This window comes from Coptis chinensis, chromosome 3 (genome assembly GCF_015680905.1).
Source record: "Coptis chinensis isolate HL-2020 chromosome 3, ASM1568090v1, whole genome shotgun sequence".
NCBI lineage: Eukaryota > Viridiplantae > Streptophyta > Magnoliopsida > Ranunculales > Ranunculaceae > Coptis > Coptis chinensis.
Window position 1 is genome coordinate 26,408,314 of NC_141458.1, and position 21,411 is coordinate 26,429,724.

The 21,411-nt window shown below is 36.1% G+C and overlaps 1 protein-coding gene across 1 annotated transcript in view; it reads left to right on the forward strand.

Moving 5' to 3' along the window:
* The window catches only part of LOC147508900 (uncharacterized), a 34,120-nt gene extending 16,978 nt beyond the window's left edge, over window positions 1-17,142 (forward strand). Inside the window, exon 8 of the mRNA XM_086597655.1 lies at window positions 17,011-17,142. Within this exon, the coding sequence (XP_086453781.1) occupies window positions 17,011-17,142 (132 nt within the window). The remainder of the gene's footprint in view (window positions 1-17,010) is intronic.
* Window positions 17,143-21,411: the final 4,269 nt, after the last annotated feature.

Consider the following 21,411-nt stretch of genomic DNA (forward strand, 5'->3'; position numbering starts at 1 on the left):
CGCATCTACTGTAAAAGGAGTAAATTTCTAGTAATAATCAGGCTGTTTTGCATGTTTAATTAGGTTAATTGCATATTAGACTTAAAATTTGTATGAGATTAAGATCTAGTATGCATAAACCTGCTTTACTTATTTACCGTAGATGCAATACCACATACCTATCTAGAAATTAGCAATGGCTCAAGAGACAGAGAGACCTCTCTATGATTTTTACAAAGCATTGAATGATGCACCATAATCTTGCATCATTTTTGCAGATACAACGAGAGATTTTAGAATCCCCCCTAATATCTTTAATCTGCTACCTATTTTTCAGGGGTTAGACCATGAGAAACCCTATCACCACTTACGTAGGATATAACAAGTACTAACCACCTTCCATCATCCTGACGTAGGTCCTGAACAAATAAAACTTAGGGTGTTTCCTTTCACCCTAGCTGACAAAGCAGCTGCTTGGCTAACAACATAAAAATCGAACTCTGTGGACATATGGGAGAAACTAGTTGGGTTATTCATGGAACAATTTTACCCACCACAGAAGACCGATGAAATGCTTCAAAAGATCCATTTCTTCCGCCAAAACCCTCATGAATCTTTTTCAGAGGCTTGGAGCCATTTTACGGATCTCCTAATAGAGTGTCCCCATCATAACCTGGAAAAATACACACTTGTTCGTGCCTTTTTTAAGGGTTTATCACAATACCACAAGGAGACTCTAAACATCATGAACGGAGGAAATTTCTTAAGTAAAAGCGCATTTGATGCGTATATCTTCTTAGAAGATCAATCAACTAAGAGGAGCAACTGGGGAGGTAGCTAGTGAGTACTCTCGCTCCAATACTTGTTCATCAACAACTAAGGCAACCAACATAGTTGAGGCTACACCCAACCTTGAGTTAATATCTCTAATTGAATCCCTCGCATGAAAGGTCGATGCCCTCTCTGTTAACAAACAAGAACCGAAACGTAATCCAGTCATGAACATAAACATTGGTCCATGTAATGTCTATTTTAATCCCAACCATACCAATTCCTTTTGTCCCTTACTCTACGGTTCACCTCCACCACAACCTATAGATAATTACGCTTTCACCAACCCTAACACACAATAGTTGTAGAACACTAATTATAATCAATAACAACAACCTACACCTCCATGTTTTAATTATCAAAATGTTAGGCCCACTACAAACTTCCACCAATTTAACCAACATCTAGGACAAGGAGATTTAGGTGACCAGAATAGAAGTTTAGTGCACGTACCTCAATACTATCAAAATCATAACATAAACACTCAACAAAGCTTAGTCCCAATCACCCCTCCTATTATCGCACAACTAGCTAACCTATCAAAAGATGACTTACTATTAACCATGATACAAACCAACAACAACAAACTAATATAATGCAGGCATTGTGCTTAAAGGTACTTGATCTGTCTCCTAACTAAAATAATAACCAAACAGGCGTGTTTCCAGGTAAAACAGTGCCTAATCCTAAATCAACAAACACCGCCTTCGAAGAGAACAATATTCAGTGTAATGGTAATATAAACCAAGGGAACCTACAAGTAGTCACAACCCTTCGTTCAGGGAGAGTAGTTGATAACAAAGTGACTATGCTTGAAAATTGACCACAAACGAAAGCTGAAAATGAAACTATACCAAATACTGTCATAGAAATTGAAGACCCTACAACTGTAGAAGTACCAGTCCAACCACAATCAAAAGGGAAAACCTTACAAGACCCCATAATAGAAATTGATGATCCTACACCTGTAGAGGTTCCAATATGGAAACCTAGTTGGAAAGCAGTAAAAGATAAATACAAGGTTAATACTACTGTTGACCCTTATGGTAAATATATAGAAAAACCACAGTATCCCCAAAGACTAGTTGTGTCTAAAAAGGATGATAATTTTGATGAGATTAGAGAAGTGTTTAAAAATTTGACTATAAACCTACCTTTTCTAGATGCTATAAAAAGTCTACCTGGACTCGCTAAATTTCTAAAAGAGTTGTGCACCACGAAGAGGAAAACCAACATACCCAAAGAAGCCTTCTTAACTGAACAATATCCTTCTTTATCTGAACATAACGGAATTATTAAGTACAAGGACCCTGGTTGTCCTACTGTGCAATGCACCTTGGGAGATAACTTCACTACCACTGCACTATTAGACCTAGGGGCAAGTGTTAACTTACTCCCTTTTTATTTATATAAACAGCTAGGTCTCTACGAACTTAAACCGACCAAAATAACTTTGCAGTTAGTTGGTCGTTCTATTAAGTATCCCAAAGGCATAGTTGAAAATATTCTCGTTAAAGTTCATGATTTTTACTACCCAGCCGACTTCATTATTCTTGACACAGAAGTTGCTCATGATTCTATTCCCATCATTTTAGGGCGTCATTTCTTGACAACTGCCAATGCCCAAATCAATAGCCGGGATGGATCAATGACTCTTTTCTTTTGAAATCTTTCTGTGGAGGTTAACATGTTTAGACTCAAGCAGGAACAACTATGTTTTCCTGTAGAAGGAGAAGTGAAGTCCATTGAGAGTTTTATATCTCACATTAGTGCGACCGACACTTTCGTCCCCACACTAGTAAATACCCCTATTATGGAAGAAGACAAAGATCACAATTTTGACTTCCTGGACATAGATGAAATTGAGGAAAATTTCCTTCGACTCTTTTACAACCTTTCTTTGCCACCTCGCGAGTCCCCTCATATTAACATCCATTCATTTCTTGACGCCATGACGGAAGAATAAATTTTCTCCCTCTATCCCAGTGATTCTTCTGACCCACCTATTGAGGAATGTCTTGCATATCTCAAGGCCTCTGATGACCTAGAACTAAGAACACTAGCTGAGAATCATTCACCCACCTCACATCCTTATTCACCTTCCATCACCAATGTTCCCTGCCTTCCACCTTTCCAAAGGAACCTTGAGTTTGCACTTGATGACAGTCTTTCTTCTCCTGTGCTTCATGATTTTCTAAACCCTCTTGATATAATAATAATACCAAGGACAAACCACCTTACACCTTTATTTTTAGATATGAGACAGTTTAGACCTACACCATGAATAAGTTTTGCGCTAAACCCACATTCTCAATTTTTCCATTCCTTCCTTCTAAAACTTATCCATATCTCACGTATCTTTTACAACCATCTATTTTCTCATGATCATTCACTTGGCCACCCTTTCGTTGGAGGAAAAAGAAGAAACTGTATGCTCGATTATGTTCTAGGTCCATCAGATTTCGCTCTCATTCCGCGAAGCCACGTCGTAGGAAGTCTTGGTGCGTAATTCTATTTGGGGGTGCTTTTTATGTTAACTATTTATGGAAAGATCCAAAACTATTTCGGTTGTTGATATATGGTAAACTGCATGTTAATATATTTTAGATAAAGTCTCGAGTATCTGACTATAAAAGACTCAAGTTATTCTTCGGTGTACTCCATTCCCAATCTTATTTTATGGGAGTGCACCATTAAGGTAACCGGACCCTCCTTTTGGAGTGAGTGGTTGAAAGTGTTGAATCCTTAGTCCACGTTTCATGTGACTCACGCATTCATCTCTTGCACTTTTTCCCATTATTTGAGTAGTGTTTCTCTATGGAGTGAGTTTCATTTTTATTTATTCCTCGCAATTTTGTTTTTCCAAAAATAAATACTATAAAAAAAATTATTAAAAATTTAAAACATAAACATGTATTAGTAAGTCTAGGGAATCTGACTTAAAAAGACCAAAGTTTTTGTACAATACCACCTTAATGGAGTATATGCCACAAAAAATTTCAAACTTAAAAAAAGTTTTCAAATTTTGTTTGGGGGTGGCGTATTTTGGTATTTCATTTCAAAACTTTTTGCCATCCTTTGCCTGTCATGTTTACTTTAGTAGAGTTTAGGTTAGTTAGTTACGTAATTTAATTGTGTTATTGAATTAATCCATGAACCCCCTTCTCCCAAATTATTTGGGGGTGATATATTTAATTTTAGCACATTGTACGTTCACGTATTAAACTTACATGTATAAATATCGAAATATAGAACCCATGGGCATTGTTGATTTAATTGGGATGCATAATGTAATTAGGTACCTTAATTTTGTGAAATTTTACTATTTCATGAAATTTCGGAAGCTAATCCTATAGGAGCCACGATATGCGCATGCTTGATTTGTGAACTTATGATATTATTATTTTATTTCTGTTAGAGTTCGCTTATGTCCCAAGCGCTATTTATTTTTTCATGTTATCCCCATAACGGGTGGAACTCATATAGAAGTTGTGTATGTTTTTATTTATTTATATTAGCATAGATTAACCTTCTTTTTTAGGTCCTCCCATTTACAAGCACGTTTCTATGGTACTCTCTATCCTTTATTTTCATTCCATACTTTAGGGACAAAACATGATTATGTTTGGGGGTGGTATAGAAACATGTTGTAAATGTTTAAGCACATATTAGGTTGTATATTACGTATTATTTGTCATAAAAATTAGAAGAGTATAAAAATCATAAAAATAGTTTATACTATGCACTTAGTGATAATGGTATTGTTCCCTTCTCCATAATGATATTAGTCTAGAAATCTCACGTAGTACTTGAATTAGGATTTAATTTTTGAAACTTAGATTAATATGTAGGTAATAGTCATTGCATATTTTTATGAAAATCTTGCACGAGCATCTATGATTGTACTTGACAGTATTTTTCTGAGGCTTAGATTAGAGTACTTAATAGCTTAAAAAGCCTTATAAGAGTGAAATATCTGAGTGATGACACAAGGGAGAAGTCAAATCCGAGTAGAGAAATTATACATTCACTTACTTGATCACCATATCATATCCTAAGCGAGAATTTAGGCCCTCTTTGAATCGATATAACTAGAAATTCTAACATAAGTATATTTTCCGCCAGTCGCCCCACTGAGCCTTTCATTAGCCTTTTCACAAACCACAAATCCTTTACCCAATAAAACAAAATAAAAAATAAAATCAGCCTACCTATTTGGATAAGTCTGAGAAATAGGATGAGTGAAGAAAAGAAGAGAAAAACTTGTGTAAACAAAAATTAGTTTGTTGCTTCAAAAGAAAAAGAAATAGAAAAAGAGAAAAAAATAAAGTTTCCATAAAAAAAAAGAAAAAAAAATAGAAAGAAAATAAAAAGTTAGAACTCCAAACATAATCAAAATGAGTCAAAAGCCAAAACAAAAGGGCTAAGGATGGAAACAAAGTGTAGAAGCAAAGTAAGAACAATGTTTTCTCTAGTTACATAATATGAAAATCCTATTTTCTCAAACTTGTCTTTTTAATTATCTATTTTCTTCCTTCTTTAACCAACACATATGCCCTCTATCACCTAATAAAGACCTCTAGCTCAATTAGGAATAAGTTGGTGTGATAGTAAGTGGTAGATATGTTTGATCAACCTCGACTTCCTTGGATTGTCATTGAGGTTGTGAGGAAACGTGTGCCCACTACACACTGGAGTTAGCAAACTTGAGTGGAAAAATCAGAGTGGTATATGTCTCGACACATTCTTTGTGAGAAGCTACTTAGGCACGCACGTTACCCAAAAGTTTCAGAAAAAGACCTTCCATTGCATTTTATAGCACAGTTCATTGTATAGTTGTTTATCTTAAGATGATTTGATTATTATGCATGTATTAATTTAGAAGTTCGTTAGAATGATGATCCTTGTTTAAATACTAGTGAGATGTATAGATATCTGAGATAAATTAGTAGACAATTGCTTTTATTTCTTAGTCGTTGTAGTATAAATGAAGTTTGTTAGTATCTTCTTTGGAAAACTCTCACGAGGCTATAACTCGTCCACTAGGGAATTCCTAGTGGTTTAAGGCCTTATTGCATATGGTCAATGCAAGCGCACTCGATCTGCGAAACGAGATTAGTTAGGACCACATTTTTTTGCCACTTATCTGTTTTTATTTCTCATCTTTACTTGAGGACAAGCAAAATGCTGTTTGGGATTAGTGTAATAAGTGCCCAAAAGTATAGTTTAAACCCCTTAATAGTATTTTATTTAGGCCAATTGATGGATCAAACTTTCGTATGTATCAAATTTGTGGTCTCACACACACGAAAACTACACTCATTCAATTTTCTACCTTGCTCACGTGCACGTTGAATTTTAGTTGGAGCAAGGGTTCATCCCAACCCTAAAGTCCTGGACCCTTGAGTTCACTTTACTGGAATTTACACCGAAGGGAATTTGTGAGAAGGATTTGAGTTTTCTATTTTCTAAAGATGACTTGATATGCAAGTTAACGTAAAAGCTACAAAGATTTGATTACTTAAATGAAAATATATATATATATATATATATATATATATATATATATATATATATATATATATATATATATATATATAGAGAGAGAGAGAGAGAGAGAGAGAGAGAGAGAGAGAGAGAGAGAGAGAGAGAGAGAGAGAGAGAGAGAGAGAGAGAGAGAGAGAGAGAGAGAGAGAGAGAGAGATAGTTAAATCTACTCATGATCCTAGGATAAAATGATATGCAATTGGAAATAAAGTGGAAGAAGAGAAGAGAAGAATAACTGTTGGATTTAAACTAAAACAAGAAATTTTATTAGAAAACTAAGTTTGCTTCCATTAACACTATTACAAGAACTAAAACTTAACAAAATAAAAATGAAAAATGCATGAAATGGAATGAATGCTCTCAATTCCAAAGGCAATACATATGAGAGCATTTTCTCATCTCCCACGTGAAATCACTTCCCACCATTTACTTACATCTATTATAATCTTATCTCCAAATCTAATCATGCCAAAATTAAACATTATTTAGCATACAAGTCAAAACAATGCATTTAATCATATGCAAGGTGTCAATTTGTGCCAATAATTTGGCACTTTTGTATTGACTTGCTTCATGATTGATGACTCATCCATTCTTATGGGCTCGCAGAGTGGGTCCACGTGTTGCGTCTAGTGGTGGGTTCGCAAGTCGATTTCTGCAAAATCTGGCCTAAGGTAGAGCTTGTCTCATTGATCGCCTGGGCAACTTACTTGCTAAAATCGGAGTCCAGGTTCAAAAGATTTGAGCTTCGGAAGTTTGATGTTTTTCTACATGTAATCCTGTTCTGACTTAATTATGTCCTGTTTGAGTCCCCGGGCTTTAGTCCAGCTTTGTTGAGCTTCACATGGGTTGAATAGGAAGACTTCAGATATATACACTATTCCCGTGCTTTATTGTAGATTTAACTATTATTTTCACGTTAACTGCGAAAACCTGCAAAAGTACAAAAATATAATTATTTCGTGATTATTAAACACATAATTAACCAAATTGTTATGTATTTACGTGGTTTAATATTACAATTTTGGATGTTTATCATCAATTATGTTTATAATAAATAAGAATTAGTATTGTTTACGTATTTTTGTGTATTTCAGGTCTTGAAGTTGTTTATATGCTTAAAGATGGATGTCATTTTGCATAGAAAACGAGTCAAGATGATTACTATAAGAGTTATATGTTTAAAGCCCAGGAATCAAGAAGAAAAATTCTTTTAAAGCTCAGTCAAAGATTGGAAGCCAAAGTTAATTCGGGTAGAAAAATGACAAAAATCTATCAGAACTTCAAAAGGGCGTATCTTTAGACTCGGTCTCGAAATTGGGCCTACGTTATGTCAAAACAACCGGCTCGGAACAAGATTTCCAATGGACCCAGCCTTGCCCTAATTAGATATGTAACAATGGATGAAAATGGCACTGAAATAATTTCCAGCAGCATTGACTCCTTTAGACTTAACCTAATGGACTTTGGGGTCACATTAGAGGCCCAAAGTCCCCTTTCAGGTCTATTCACGAAAATGTAACCCTAATCCTTTCCTATATAAAGAGGATTAAGGCTAAACCTAACTTGGCTCACCTCCTCATTAGTTTAGTAGTAATTAGGGTTCTTTCTCTCTCCCTTTTTCTTTAGAATAGTATAATTTAGAATTAGGGTTTATAATTGTAGCCTCCATTAGAACCTTTCTATAAAAGCTTAGTTTCTCCAATATTCAAATCTTCTTTATATTATGTCTTTCTTTTATTGTTTTAGTTTAGAATGTCCAATGAATCAAAGCTAAACTCTCATTAGAGGGAGGTTAATGAAGTTATAAGAGGACTAGATTCGTTTAGCATAGATTTGTTGATTAGGGTTTAAAGTTTGGATTTTTCTTGACTTAGAGATAAGAAGAGAAAAATCTAAACTAGATGATTGTGAGTTTTACCATGAGAATGGAAAACAAACCTTTCTCTCATGCTAATTTGATTATGACTAGAGACGGTATAATTGAATTAGGGATCATATAAGTCTAAGATTTATATTTAAGTTTTTAGTGAGAATATAAAGATTAGGGTTTCTCAACAATCTATTCTAGCACTTCTAGAAATTGAAAAGTAGATTTAATTCTCTCTCTAACATTCTCTAACTTTGATTCACATATTTATATTGTTTAAGTTAATTTAGTAAATATTCATAGTGTCATCATAATAGTTAATTTTTATTGAAATCATTACTCTCACGTGTTCTTCCCTTAGATTTAATCTAGTTGAAGTCATATTTGTTCTTGATAGTTAAGAGTATAACGAACTTGTTACTCGTAGTATATTACATGATGATATATTGAGAGTAAGAAAATGGAATTGATATCATAAGAACGGTACTATTACGTGTTAGTGTTATTTAGCATTAATATTAGTAGCTAGGTAACTGCTTTTATGTGTAATCATTGGTTTTCATGTATTACGAGTGCGGCCTGTGTCCGAAATGAACTATTGTTTGGGCTACTTAAGGGGGGTTTCCTACATTAAAGATGATAACTAAGATTTGATAGCATAAAAACAATGCTAAATCATGTTAATCAATATAAAATAATACTCTCAATATGAAAAAATAAAAAGAGTAGTCGTGTTCGAACCACTCTTGCTTGCACGTACTTGAGTACGTATTTAGACTAAACAAACGATTCACTAATGAGAGTAATAATATGAAATGAAAACAGTAAATCTAAGGTACGAAAAAAGTAATTTAAAGTGATGAGAGGAGGATATAGAGAGGGGTAATCCACCTTGCAATTCGATTGACTATTAGTTAGTTATCGAATCGCTTGTTTGATCCCTAGTGAATACCAAGTCGTCTCGGATCAAAGTTTCACTAGCATGAGAGTTTAACTCTACCATCTCTTTGATGGTGCTCTAAACTCTAGTTGAACTCTTATAATTTTTTCTCTAAACAATCATAAGAATCAAACTTGTAACTATTTAAAATAATAATTAAACTACTAACAGTCATCCTCACGTGGTTTCATAAACCTCCTATAATGGAGGTTTTAGCCTTGTGTCATCGGATTAATTAAACTAATACAATAATAATAACACATTAAAGTAAAGAATTGAATAAACTAAGTTTTTATTGATGGGGAATTAATGGAGGCTATACTACAAAATTTAACCCTAAACTACACTAACCTACTCTACACTAAAGAAAAAGGTGCTAGAAGAGAAGTATTAAGTTAAGCCTTAAGCCTCTTTATATAGGAGAGGGTTAGGGTTACATTTTCGTGCATGGGCCAAAAAAGGGAACTTTAGACCTTTAATGAGAGCCCAGAGTCCATTAGGTTAAATATAAAGGGGTTACTGATGCTGGAAATTACTTCAGTGCCTTTTTCATCCACTTTTACAGCTGTTATTGGGACAGGGTCGGGTCCATTGGAAAACTTATTCCGAGTCTGTTGTTTTGACATAAAGTAGGCCCAATTCTGAGGCCCAAGTCCAAAGATACGTAATTTTGAAGTTCTGATGGCTTTTTGTCCTTTTTCTACCCGAATTGACTTTGACTGGACTTGAAAAAGGTTTTTCTTCTTTATTCTTGGGCTTTAAGCATAGAACTTCCTCAGCAATCATCTTGACTCATTTTACATGCAAAAGTGGTGCTTTTAGTCACCTAATCAACTTCAAGTCCTGAAATGCACAAAAACATGTAAACATTATTAACTCTTATTTATTATAAACATAATTAGCCTAAATGGAATACTATTAAGGGGTTTAAACTACACTTTTGGGTGCTTATCAACCACCCCCAAACAGCATTTTGCTTGCCCTCAAGCAAAGATGAGAAATAAAATAGATAAATGGCCAAGAAGTGATCCTAACTAATCTCGTTTCGGAGAGTGCGATTGCATTGACCATATGCAATAAGGCCTCAAACCATTAGGAATTCCCTAATGGACGAGTTATAGCCTCGTGAGAATTTTCCAGAGAAGATACTCACAAACTTCATTTATACTACAACGACTAAGAAATAAAAGTAATGTCCACTAATTTTATCTCAGAATCTATACGTCTCACTAGTAGTTAAACAATGATCATCAATCTAACTTCAAAATTAATACATGCATAATAATCAAATCATCTTAAGATAACCAACTATACAATGGACTATGCTATGAAATGCAATGGCCGGTCAATTTCTGAAACTTTTGGAATAACGTCTTTAAGTAGGTCCTCACAATGTGTCAAGACAAAAATACTTTGAATTTTCCACTCAAGTTTCACTCACTCCAGTGTGCAGTGGGCACACGTTTCCTCACAATCTCAATGATAATCCAAGGAAGCCAAGATCAATTAAACACATCTACCACTTACTATCACACCAACCTATTCCTAATTGAGCTAGATATTTTTATTAGGTAATAGGGGGTGTAGGTGTTAGTCAAAGAATGAAGGAAATGGATATTCAAAAAGACAAGTCTGAGATAATAGGGTCTTCAAAATATGTAACTAGAGAAATCTTTTGTTCTTTTGCTTATACACTTTTTATTCCATACTTAGCCCTTATTTTGGCTTTTGACTCATTTGATTATGTTTTTTTTTTGGAGTTCTATCTTTTTCTTTTCTTTTCTTTGGATGGAAACTTCTTTTCTTTTTCTTTTTTGAAGCAACTAACTAATTTTGGTTTTCCACAGGTTTTTCTCTTTATCTTTTCTTTACTCAACCTATTTTCAGACTTATCCAAATAGGTAGGTTGATTTTATTTTTTTTTCTTTTATTTTATTGGGTAAAAGATTTGTGGTTTGTGAAAAGGCTCAGTGGGGCGACTAGCGGAAAATATAATTAGGTCAGAATTTCTGGCTATATCGATCCAAAAAGGGCCTAAATTCTCGCTTAGGATATAGTATATATGGTGATCAAGCAAGTGGATGTATGATTTCTTTACTCGGATTTTACTTCTCCCTTGCGTCATCACTCAGATATTTCACTCATATGAGGTTTTTAGGCTAGATGCTCACATGATATATATTAACTACTCTAACCTAGGTCTCAAAAAAGTACTGTCAAGTATAATCATAGATGCTCATGCAAGATGTTCATGAAAAGATGTAATGACTATTACTTATATATTAATCTAAGTTTCAAAAATTAAATCCTAATTCAAGTACTGCGTGAGATTTCTATACTAATATCATCATGGAAAAGGGAACAATACCATTATCACTAAGTGCATAGTATAAACTATTTTTATGATTTTTATACTTTTTATAAAGAAAAGTGCGTAATTTACATCCTAAATGTGCCTAATTTTAGTAAATGTTTTTATCCCACCCCAAAAAAAAAGAATGCTTTGTTCTTAAAGTGTAAAGAGATAAGGAAAGAGATTATCATATAAACATGACAAAAATTGGCAGTACCTGGAAAAGAAGGTTAATCTATATATGCTAATATAAAGAAATAAAAACATACGCAACTCCTATATGAGTTCTACCCGTTATAGGATAACATGAAATAATAAATATCGCTTGGGACATAAACGGGCTCTAACATAAATAAAATAATATCATACTTTCACAAATCAAGCATGCACATATCATGGCTCCTATAGGATTAGCTTCCGAAATTCCACGAAACAGTGTAATTTCGCGAAATTAAGGTACCTAATTACATTATGCATCCCAATTAAATCAATATTTTGATATTTATACATGTAATTTTAATACATGAACGTACAATGTGTTAAAATTAAATATACCACCCCCAAACAATTTTGGAGAGGGGGGGGGGGTTCATAAAATAATTCAATAACATAATTAAATTACGTAACTAACTAACCTAGACTCGACTGGAGTAAACTTGACAGGCCAAAAAGGTGGCAAAAAGTTTTTAATTGAAAGACCAAAATACGCCACCCCCAAACAAAATTTGAAAACTCTTTTTAAGTTTGAAATTTTTTGTGGCTTAAGCTCCATTAAGGTGGTATGTTACAAAAAATTATATGGGTATTTTAAAGTCAGATTCCCTAGACTTAATGTGGGGTCGTTTTAAGTCAGATTCCCTAAGACTGTGCACACCCCCAAACAAGCAAAGAACTGGGGTGGCACAAGATGGATGATGCGTGGTCAACTATAAACTAATAGTCAAAAGACTTAAAGGGTCTAGCCATAAAAACATGATACTAAATGCACCCCAAACAGAATGAAGTGGTATAATTGGAAGTAATCATGTAGAAGAATGAATGAAAATATATGCAACCTATCAAAAAACATATGCAAACCATCATGTTGTGGCTGTTTTAAAGAGTTAGAATGACCCAAAAGATGAAATAGTGATACTTTAGGTGAGAAATGAATGAAGTATGGATCCTGGTGTCTTTCATAAGGCTCATACGATGAAAAATAAGATAAACTAGGTTTCTCACTACACTCGGTCAGAACTTGCCTCTAAACTATAGGAATGGTGTTCTCATGGGATTGTGTGCTTGGCAAAAACTCTTCACCATGAGGGTTGAAAAAATTATAGAGGATGTCTGAGGCAAAAGGCTCAGGTGCAAATTTTAGATTCCTTTGAAATGGTGGAGGAATGGATGGCTTAGTTATGGTAGATGGTTCGATTTAAGGAGGTTGTAACTCAGGTGGAAGGTAGTTGGTTGGGGTGGGATCGTCACACACTTTTAAGAAATCATAGAATTCTTCATCTAGCTTAGCTGAATCCACAAAGTTATGGTTATTGGCTTTATCTTTAAGAAATTCATCTATTTCTTCCATCATTATTTCCTCAGCTGCCAAACTAAATTGAGATTCACCTTGCACTAAAGAACTTCCTTTAATTCTTGCACATTAACTTGTTCATGCCTTAGTTTATAATTGTCGATCTCTATTTCCTCACCCTCTTCCTTTAAAATAGTAGGAGTTTCCTTAATGGCATCATGGTCATCCAAAACAAGTCCTAAAGAGTGGTCTTCAAGAATTTCCTCATCTAGGTAGGGTGTGGAGTCGATATAATGGTTAATGGGAGGGTTATGAGAAGGGAATGGTTCATGAAATTCAGGGTAGGTCATAACTAAATAAGTGTATTTAGTGAGAAAGTCTCGTTTCCTTTTCTATGATGAAAAATATCTAGAAATCTGACCCTAGCATTAGAATTAGGATTTGTTCTTAGAAACTTAAGTTAATACGTATGCAACAGTTTTTACATCTTTTCATGAGCATTCATGCACAGACTGTTATTGAATGTACATAGCAGTAAGTTTATGGGACCCACGGTTAGACAACTTAATTTCCATATCTTGTGAAATCTAACCAAAATGCCTCAAAATGTGTGATATATGAGTAATGACACAGATAAGTAGTTTTTCCGAATATAGAAGCTCACGCGTCTACTTACTTGATCACTACCCGAATCCTAGGAGAGAATTTAGGTCTTCTTTGGATCGATATAGCCAAAAATTCATACCTATAAAAAAAATTTACCGCTAGTCGCCCCACTGAACCTTTTATTAACCCTTTCATTTTCACCAAAAATTAATTACCCATCTATTAACCAGAAACAAATAGGCCCACCTAGATGATGAGTATGAGAAATATGATGAATGAAGAGAAAAACTTTTCACAAATCAAAATTAGTTACCTGCTTCAGAAGAAAAGAAAAAGAAAAATAGAAATATGTTTCCAAAAATCAAAAGAAAAATCAAAGTTAGAATTTCCCCCAAAATCAAATCAAAAGGGAATACAAAAGCTTAAAAAAGCTAAATATGGAAACTCATGTTAGAAGCAAGGAAGAAAATAAGGATTTCTCTAGTGTAAATATCTCGAAGACTTTATTCTCTCGTACTTATTATTTTTGAATTTTCCATTCCATTTTCTTTTACACTACCACCTAAGCCCCATAACACCTAATAAAGACCTCTAGCTCAATTAGGAGTAGGATGGTGTGATAATAAGTAGTAGGCGTGAATTCTCGACCTCGGCTCCTCTGACTATCATTGAGTATGTGAGGAAACGTATGCCCACTACACACTGGAGTTAGCAAAACTTTAGTGAAAAAAATATGAGAGAATTTGTGTTTCGACACATACCTGTGAGAACCTACTTAAGGACGCTATTAAAAGGATCCAGATACGGCCCTGCCCGTATATTTCATTGTAAAGATCACTGCATGCATGTTCATATGTAGATGTTTTGATTATTGTTTGTAAATTAACTTGAATTTTGAAAGAATTAATCCTTGTTTCCCTTGCTAGTGAGATGTATAGATATATGAGATTAATTAAGGGAACAAGCCTTTGTTACTGAGTCGTTGTAGTATAGATGAAGTTTGTGAGTATCTTCTCTGGAAAACTCTCACGAGGCTATAACTCGTCCACTATTCCTAGTGGTTAAGGCCTTGTTGCATACGGTCAATGCAACCGCACTCTGGGAAATAAGACTTAGTTTAAGACAATACATTTTTTGCCACTTATCGTTTTAATGTCTCTTCTTTGCTTGAGGACAAGGACAAGCAAAGTGCTGTTTGGGGGTGGTATGATAAGCACCCAAAACTGTAATACTAAACCCCCTAAAGACATAGCGTTTTGGTTAATTATGTGTTTAATAATCATGAAATAATTATATTTTCGTACTTGTACAGGTTTTCGCAGTTAACATGAATATGATGATAAAACTTGCATCAAAGTACGGGAATACTGTGCATACTTGAAGTCTTCCACTCAGCCCCAGTGAAGCCTAACAAAGCCTGACTAAAGTCAAAGATTCCAAAGGGACAAAACCAGTGCAGAACGGGTCCATGTGTAAAGAAGCAGCAAACTTCCAAAGCTCACATCTTTCAAACCTAGACTCTGATTTCGGCAAGTGAACTGCCGGAATGATCAGGGTGATGAGCTCTATGCAAAAATAGAAAGTTGTAAAAATGCCAAAATTCAGGCTGCCACTGGACACATCACGTGGACCCACTCTGCGGGCCTACAAGAAATGATGAGTCATCATGCATAGACAAGTGGCAAGTGATGGACACTTGTTGGACACCTTACAAATGAAGAAAAGACAAAACAATAAATACATGACTAGATCGGTGAAAAAGGAAAGGACAAACTTTGTTAATAAAAGTTTGGATTTTTAGAAAAGGAAAGGACAAACTTTGTTAATAAAAAGTTTGGATTTTTAGAAAAGTAAAAGGACAAAAAAAATAAATATGGAGGCTTCACGTGAGATTCCAAGGAGGGATATATATTTGGGATGAAAGAAGGGGAAAAAAGGAGACTTAATTCTTGCATTTTCCATTCCAGTACTTACATTTCATACAGTAGTAGTTTCTTTTATTTTGAAGCTTGTATTAGGTTAGTACAGTAAGTATTCACTTCAATAAAATCTATTTTCTTCAAGTTAAATTCTTGTTTTTCATTCACTTCTTTTTACTTATTCATTGCATACAACAAGAACAATCAATCCATCCAAGGACCATGAGCTAAAATCCTCTAAAGGAGAAGGTTAATGATGCTCATGTGAGGATCAGGCTGCAATTTAGTGTTCCAGAGTCACTATTTAGGAATTAGGTTTAGATTATGCATCCAGCCCCAAAATGACGAGTCTGGCCAAAGTTGGAGTGCTGATGCTCCAGACCAGTCTCGCGCGAGGCCCAGTTAACACTAGGTCCAGTCTCGTGCGAGACCCTATGGTGGCCGTTAGCACTGTGGTTTGTCCAGTTGATGTAAAATCAAACCAGGAGCTGAAGTAATATTCTAGAGATGGAATGTTAAGTCAACTTCTCATGCTAGTAAGATGATCTTAAAGATGAGTGCATCTTACTAGGGATCGATACTCGATGTCGTTTCGGGTTTGTCTATGAACTCGAGACGGATTAGAGCTGTAGTGATATGATACTCTAACTTTTGAAACTGACTTTGCATGATTATGATTAACCCTTTCCCTGTATCTCGATCCCTATTTAGTTTAATTAGAAATCAATCGTTGTTATTTTACGTTATTTGCATTCCAAGTTTTAATTAAGTAACAAACTATAATCCTACTCACTAAAGGCTATAAATCCAGTTGTGAACCTTGCCTAGTTCTAAGGTATGGACGATCCCTTACTCGACCTATGCTACCAACCCACGGAGTAAGGTAACTTGACTAATCAGACGTTTATGAACTTTGGACTTTGGACTACCGACTTTAAAGGACAAAACCCTAAAGGACTGTTTATCAACCTACCTTGGTCATGAAGAAACCAAAAAGCAAAAGCAAAAGTGAAAGGGTAAGGTGTCTAGTTTGTAATGGAGAACGGCAAATCTGTAAATGGCAAAAGTAGGGGTATATAAAAAAAAGCAAGGGAGAGAGAACTCATTCATTGTCTTAGGATCCAAACTATTTGGTTTGTTTAATTTCTTGTCTTGTTTTTTCAATTTATGTTTTTATTTTTCTTATTATTTTATTTCTTTTCAATCAACTTGTTATTTCCTTATTTCTTTTCAATCAACTTGTTATTTACTTGTCTTTGTTTTAATCTTCAATCTTGTTGTTTGCTTTCATTTCTATGTTTTAATCAATATTCCCCTTTATGTTTTCAAGTCATTCCAATATAACAATCTTGCTTTCAACCTTAAGATATAATGGGGACCATTTGTTGGGGTCTTGGTAGTAATATAACTTAAGTGGTTTCGTGATCGTGTACACACCTTTCCTTCCTCTTTTAGCAAGAAAATTTCAAGTTTCCCTCTCTTATCCGTACCTTTTCTAGTTTCCTTCTTTTTCTGGTAAAATCCTTCACTGCACACAGTGTGAGTTCAGAGGAAGAAGTTGAATCTAAGCTAGCAGTTGTTAGTTGAGATCAAGATGGATACTCAGTTGGACAATTTACAGATTTTTCCGATGCTACAAGTAACAAATGGTGCGATTCATTCCTCTAGAGAGCAAGGTAATAATCCTTCGATGGTGAACAACAGAGCGCAAAACACTCAGCAAAACCCCCCAGCCAATTCAGATACGAGATGGAGGTCTCTTTTTCAGGGAGATAAGGTCAGTCCCCCTGATACAGCTCTCCAAAGATTTGATCTTGATATGATAGAGGGTGTTACCCAAGTACCTTTTGATCTACGATGGAAAGGATTGAATGTGTGGAGAGATTATGTGGTGGGTCTTTTCCTGGAACAAAGACTGCCATATCTGGTTGTAAGGGAAGCCTTGAAAAAAAATGGAAAACAAAGGGTGATTACGAGATGGTTCGGATCTTTGAATTGTTTTACTTTAAGTTTTCCAATGAGGAAGATAAGAGGAAAGTATTGGAAAATTCTCCTATCTATATTGCAGGAAATGCTTCATTGTTACCCGTGGACGGGATATTGAGAAGAGAAAGAATACGATTGAAAGCAATACCAATTTGGGCAAATCTGTACAATGTGTGCGGAAGGAGTTATGGATTTGGGGAAGAATTTTGGGATTCTTAGCCGGTCCGAATAGGAGACCCCAGAGAATGGATGAAGCTACAAGACAACTAGGAAAAGACTCTTATATGCTAGGGTTTGTGTGTTGGTAGAAATTATTTCGAGTTACGAGACATTTGATATCAATATGGGAGGAGAGGATGTAAGAAAGATAGCAGTAGAATATGGGTGGATCCCAAAACTCTGCGATAATTGTAAGAGATTTGGACACAAAACAAATGGATGCTTCAGGAGGGGCAATAACTAAAGGATAGATCCTCGGGTGGAAGGTGGGGTGATCCCTAATGTGGAGGTGGAGGACATTGGAAACACTATAAATGAGATAGGGGAAATTAACAGAGGGCAAAGTGATGCTGTAGTCATAAAACAGAGAGCCGAAACTTGCCTATCTTTGGGGCGTGGACAACACAGTAGGTAATCCTAAGGAAGTCTCAATGGATGAGTTATGCTTGAATGTAATAGTAATTGGAAGTGAAGGGGTTCTAAGGAGCACTGATGAGTCATCAGTGGTAACTGAGAATGCAGAAGGACTAGTGGCTACGGACGAGACAACCCAACTGGTAGAGGGCTCTGAGGTGGTAGTCAATGCAACAAACATGATTCTGGATAGAATTGAGGGCTCAGAGATGGCAGTAGTGATCACAACCCCAGAAGAACCAGAAGCTGTCACAGGGAATGCACAAGGTTATGAGAGCGATAGTGATACTGAAATGAGTCAGAGTAATATGTTTGCGGCACTAGTTCCGTATGTGGAGAATAGACAGAGTGATGATATCCAGACAAACTCGAATCCCCTGATGCACTATGATTTAGAATAGAATGAATATAACAACCTCCTGGAAGCCACTAGAAATGGGGACTTAGAGGATGCGGAGCCATCAGAGGATGAAACCATCTACTTTAAGGATAAGAACAATATTCCACTGGCTGAATTACAATCTCCAGTTACTCCAAGGAGTGGTATTGAGACAAATAACAAAGGAAAGAATACCAAGGAATCAAGTGGAAAGGAAAAACAAGGAAAGAAAAGGGGGGTGACCCAAGGGTCAAAAAACAAACACCCAAAATTCTAAATGATAGGTCCTATTTGTATTTGGAATGTGAGGGGAGCTAATGATCTTTTAAAAGCAAAGGAAATCAATAAGGTGAGGGTAGATAAGAAGTCGCGGTATCTTTGGACCACCGGAAACGAAAGTTAAGTATCCAAGTATGATATCATTAGAAATATTTGTTGCCCTTCCGAGCATACTAATAATTATGGCTGGAGTCGGGGGCAGAATTTGGTTTCTTTGGGATCGAATGTTGTCAAAGTGGCTCTTTTAACAGTTTTAGAACAGTTCATACATTGTAGAGTTACCTATCTTCCAGAAGCTGAAGAATTCTTACTCACTGTGGTATATGCGAGTAACGCACTACAAGAAAGGAGAGAGTTGTGGAATGAGGTGATAGACATACAAAAATCGATACATCAACCATGGTGCGTAACAGGAGACTTCAATAACATTCTGACTGCAGATGAAAGATTAGGGGGAGAACCAATGCATCCGAATGAAGCGGCTGATTTTAAGATATGTCTTCAGAGTGCGGGGCTGTCGGACATCAAATCTACGGGATTCTTTTATACTTGGTGGAATAAGTCCATTGGAACAGCCAGAATCATGTCGAGGATAGATAGATGCCTGGTTAATAAGTTGTGGCTAACTCACTACCCACAAGCGTTAGCTGAATTTTTGCCGCAAGGGGTCTCGGATCACTCACCTATGCTCCTAACTTGGAATTACTTCTCTAAAAAACCCACCCCTTTCAGGTTTCGCAACTTTTGGGTTACTCAACCAGAATTCAAGAGTATGCTAGAGGAAATCTGGGAAACAGAAATTGTTAATAACCCGATGTACAAGTTGATGCAGAAACTCAAGCTGCTAAAGGTAAGGATTCGACCATGGGCTCGGAGAAACTTCTCCAATCTCCATGAGCGAGTAAATGTAGCAAGACAGAAACTACAAGATGCTCAAGTTTTGCTCCAACACAAGTCTGATGATGTCGTGCTAGGAGAGGCAGAAAGGGAGGCCATGAAAAAATATATCAATCTCGCCAGAGCAGAAGCGATTGATATGGACTAGAAAGCTGAGGAAAAGTGGATGATTGATGGCGATAGATGCACAAGTTATTTCTTCAATTCATTGAAGGAAAAGATAGCTAAGAAAGGTATATGGACTATTGTCAACGAAAATGGGGAGGCGATCCATGGGGCGAGAATGGCGAGATTATTGTTGCCTACTTCACCGGGATGTTAGACACCGCAGCCAGCACCCGATTAGGGAAGAGAGTTCTTCATGGAGTGAGAGTTCGAACACTATAGCAGCTTAATCTGTGTGATGTTCTAGATGTCGAGGTGACGGGACGGAGATAAGAAAGGCAATTTTTGATATGGAGAACAACAAAGTGCGCCGGACCGATGGGTTTAATCCATTTTTCTTCAAATCTTTGGGAAGCGATGGGAGACGATGTCATAAGTGCAGTCCAGAATGTATTCAGAAACTTTAAGATGCCGCGGGGTAAAAATGCTACTTTCTTGTGCCTCATTCCAAAGGTGAGCAACCCTACAAGAGTGGAAGATTTTCGCCCCATTGCACTGTGCAACACGATATACAAGTGTATATCCAAAGTAATCACTTCTAGAATGCAATTGGTGATTTCTGACCTTGTTCATGAGAATCAGTCTGCTTTTATCCCAGGGAGATCTATACAAGATAACATCCTCATGGCGCATGAAGTGTTAAGAGGGTACAATAGAAAACATGGTACGCCCAGATGTTCTATTAAACTAGATATCAGGAAAGCCTATGATACGGTCAGTTGGCAATCAATTCTCTATCTACTGGAGAGATTTGGCTTCCCCTTGAATATGCGTCGATGGATACAAATGTGTTTCAGCTCGCCATTCTATTCTATCTTGGTGAATGGGTCGCCGGAAGGTTTTTTTATTGGAGGGAGAGGATTGAGACAGGGTGACCCCATGTCGCCATACCTATTTGTGATTGTCATGGAAATTCTGGGTATTGTAATCAGAGAGAGCATTGCTTCAAACCTCATGCACTACCATTCGAAATGCAAGAGATCTTTGTTGACGCATTTGGCATTCGCGGACGATGTTCTTATTTTCTGCAAAGGGGAAGTAGGCTCTATTGAAGCTCTCAGGGAGTGTTTACAGATCTTTAGTGAAGCGTCTGGCCTGAAAATTAATTCTCAAAAGACCACAATCATGACGGGTGCCATGGAGCAACAAGAAGCAACAGTTCTGGCTCAGATACTGGGGCTGGAATTAGTGAAACCACTAGTGAGATATCTTGGGCTCCCACTGTTTTCTGATCGGCTGGGTATCAAAGACTGCCAACCTTTGATTGAGAAGATAACTGGTAGAATCAGGGATTGGAAAGCGAAACTTTTATCCCATGCAGGGTGACTACAACTGATTCTATCGGTCTTGAGTTCTCTAAACATCTATTGGGCTCGTACGTTCATTTTACCGTTAATGGTCCTTGAACAGGTGGAGAAGATATGCCACTTTTTCAGGAGGGGACGAAGCAAAGAGATCATTACATCAAGCAAGCTTGAGTACTATATGCAAAAAAAAGGAGGAAGGTGGCTTAGGCA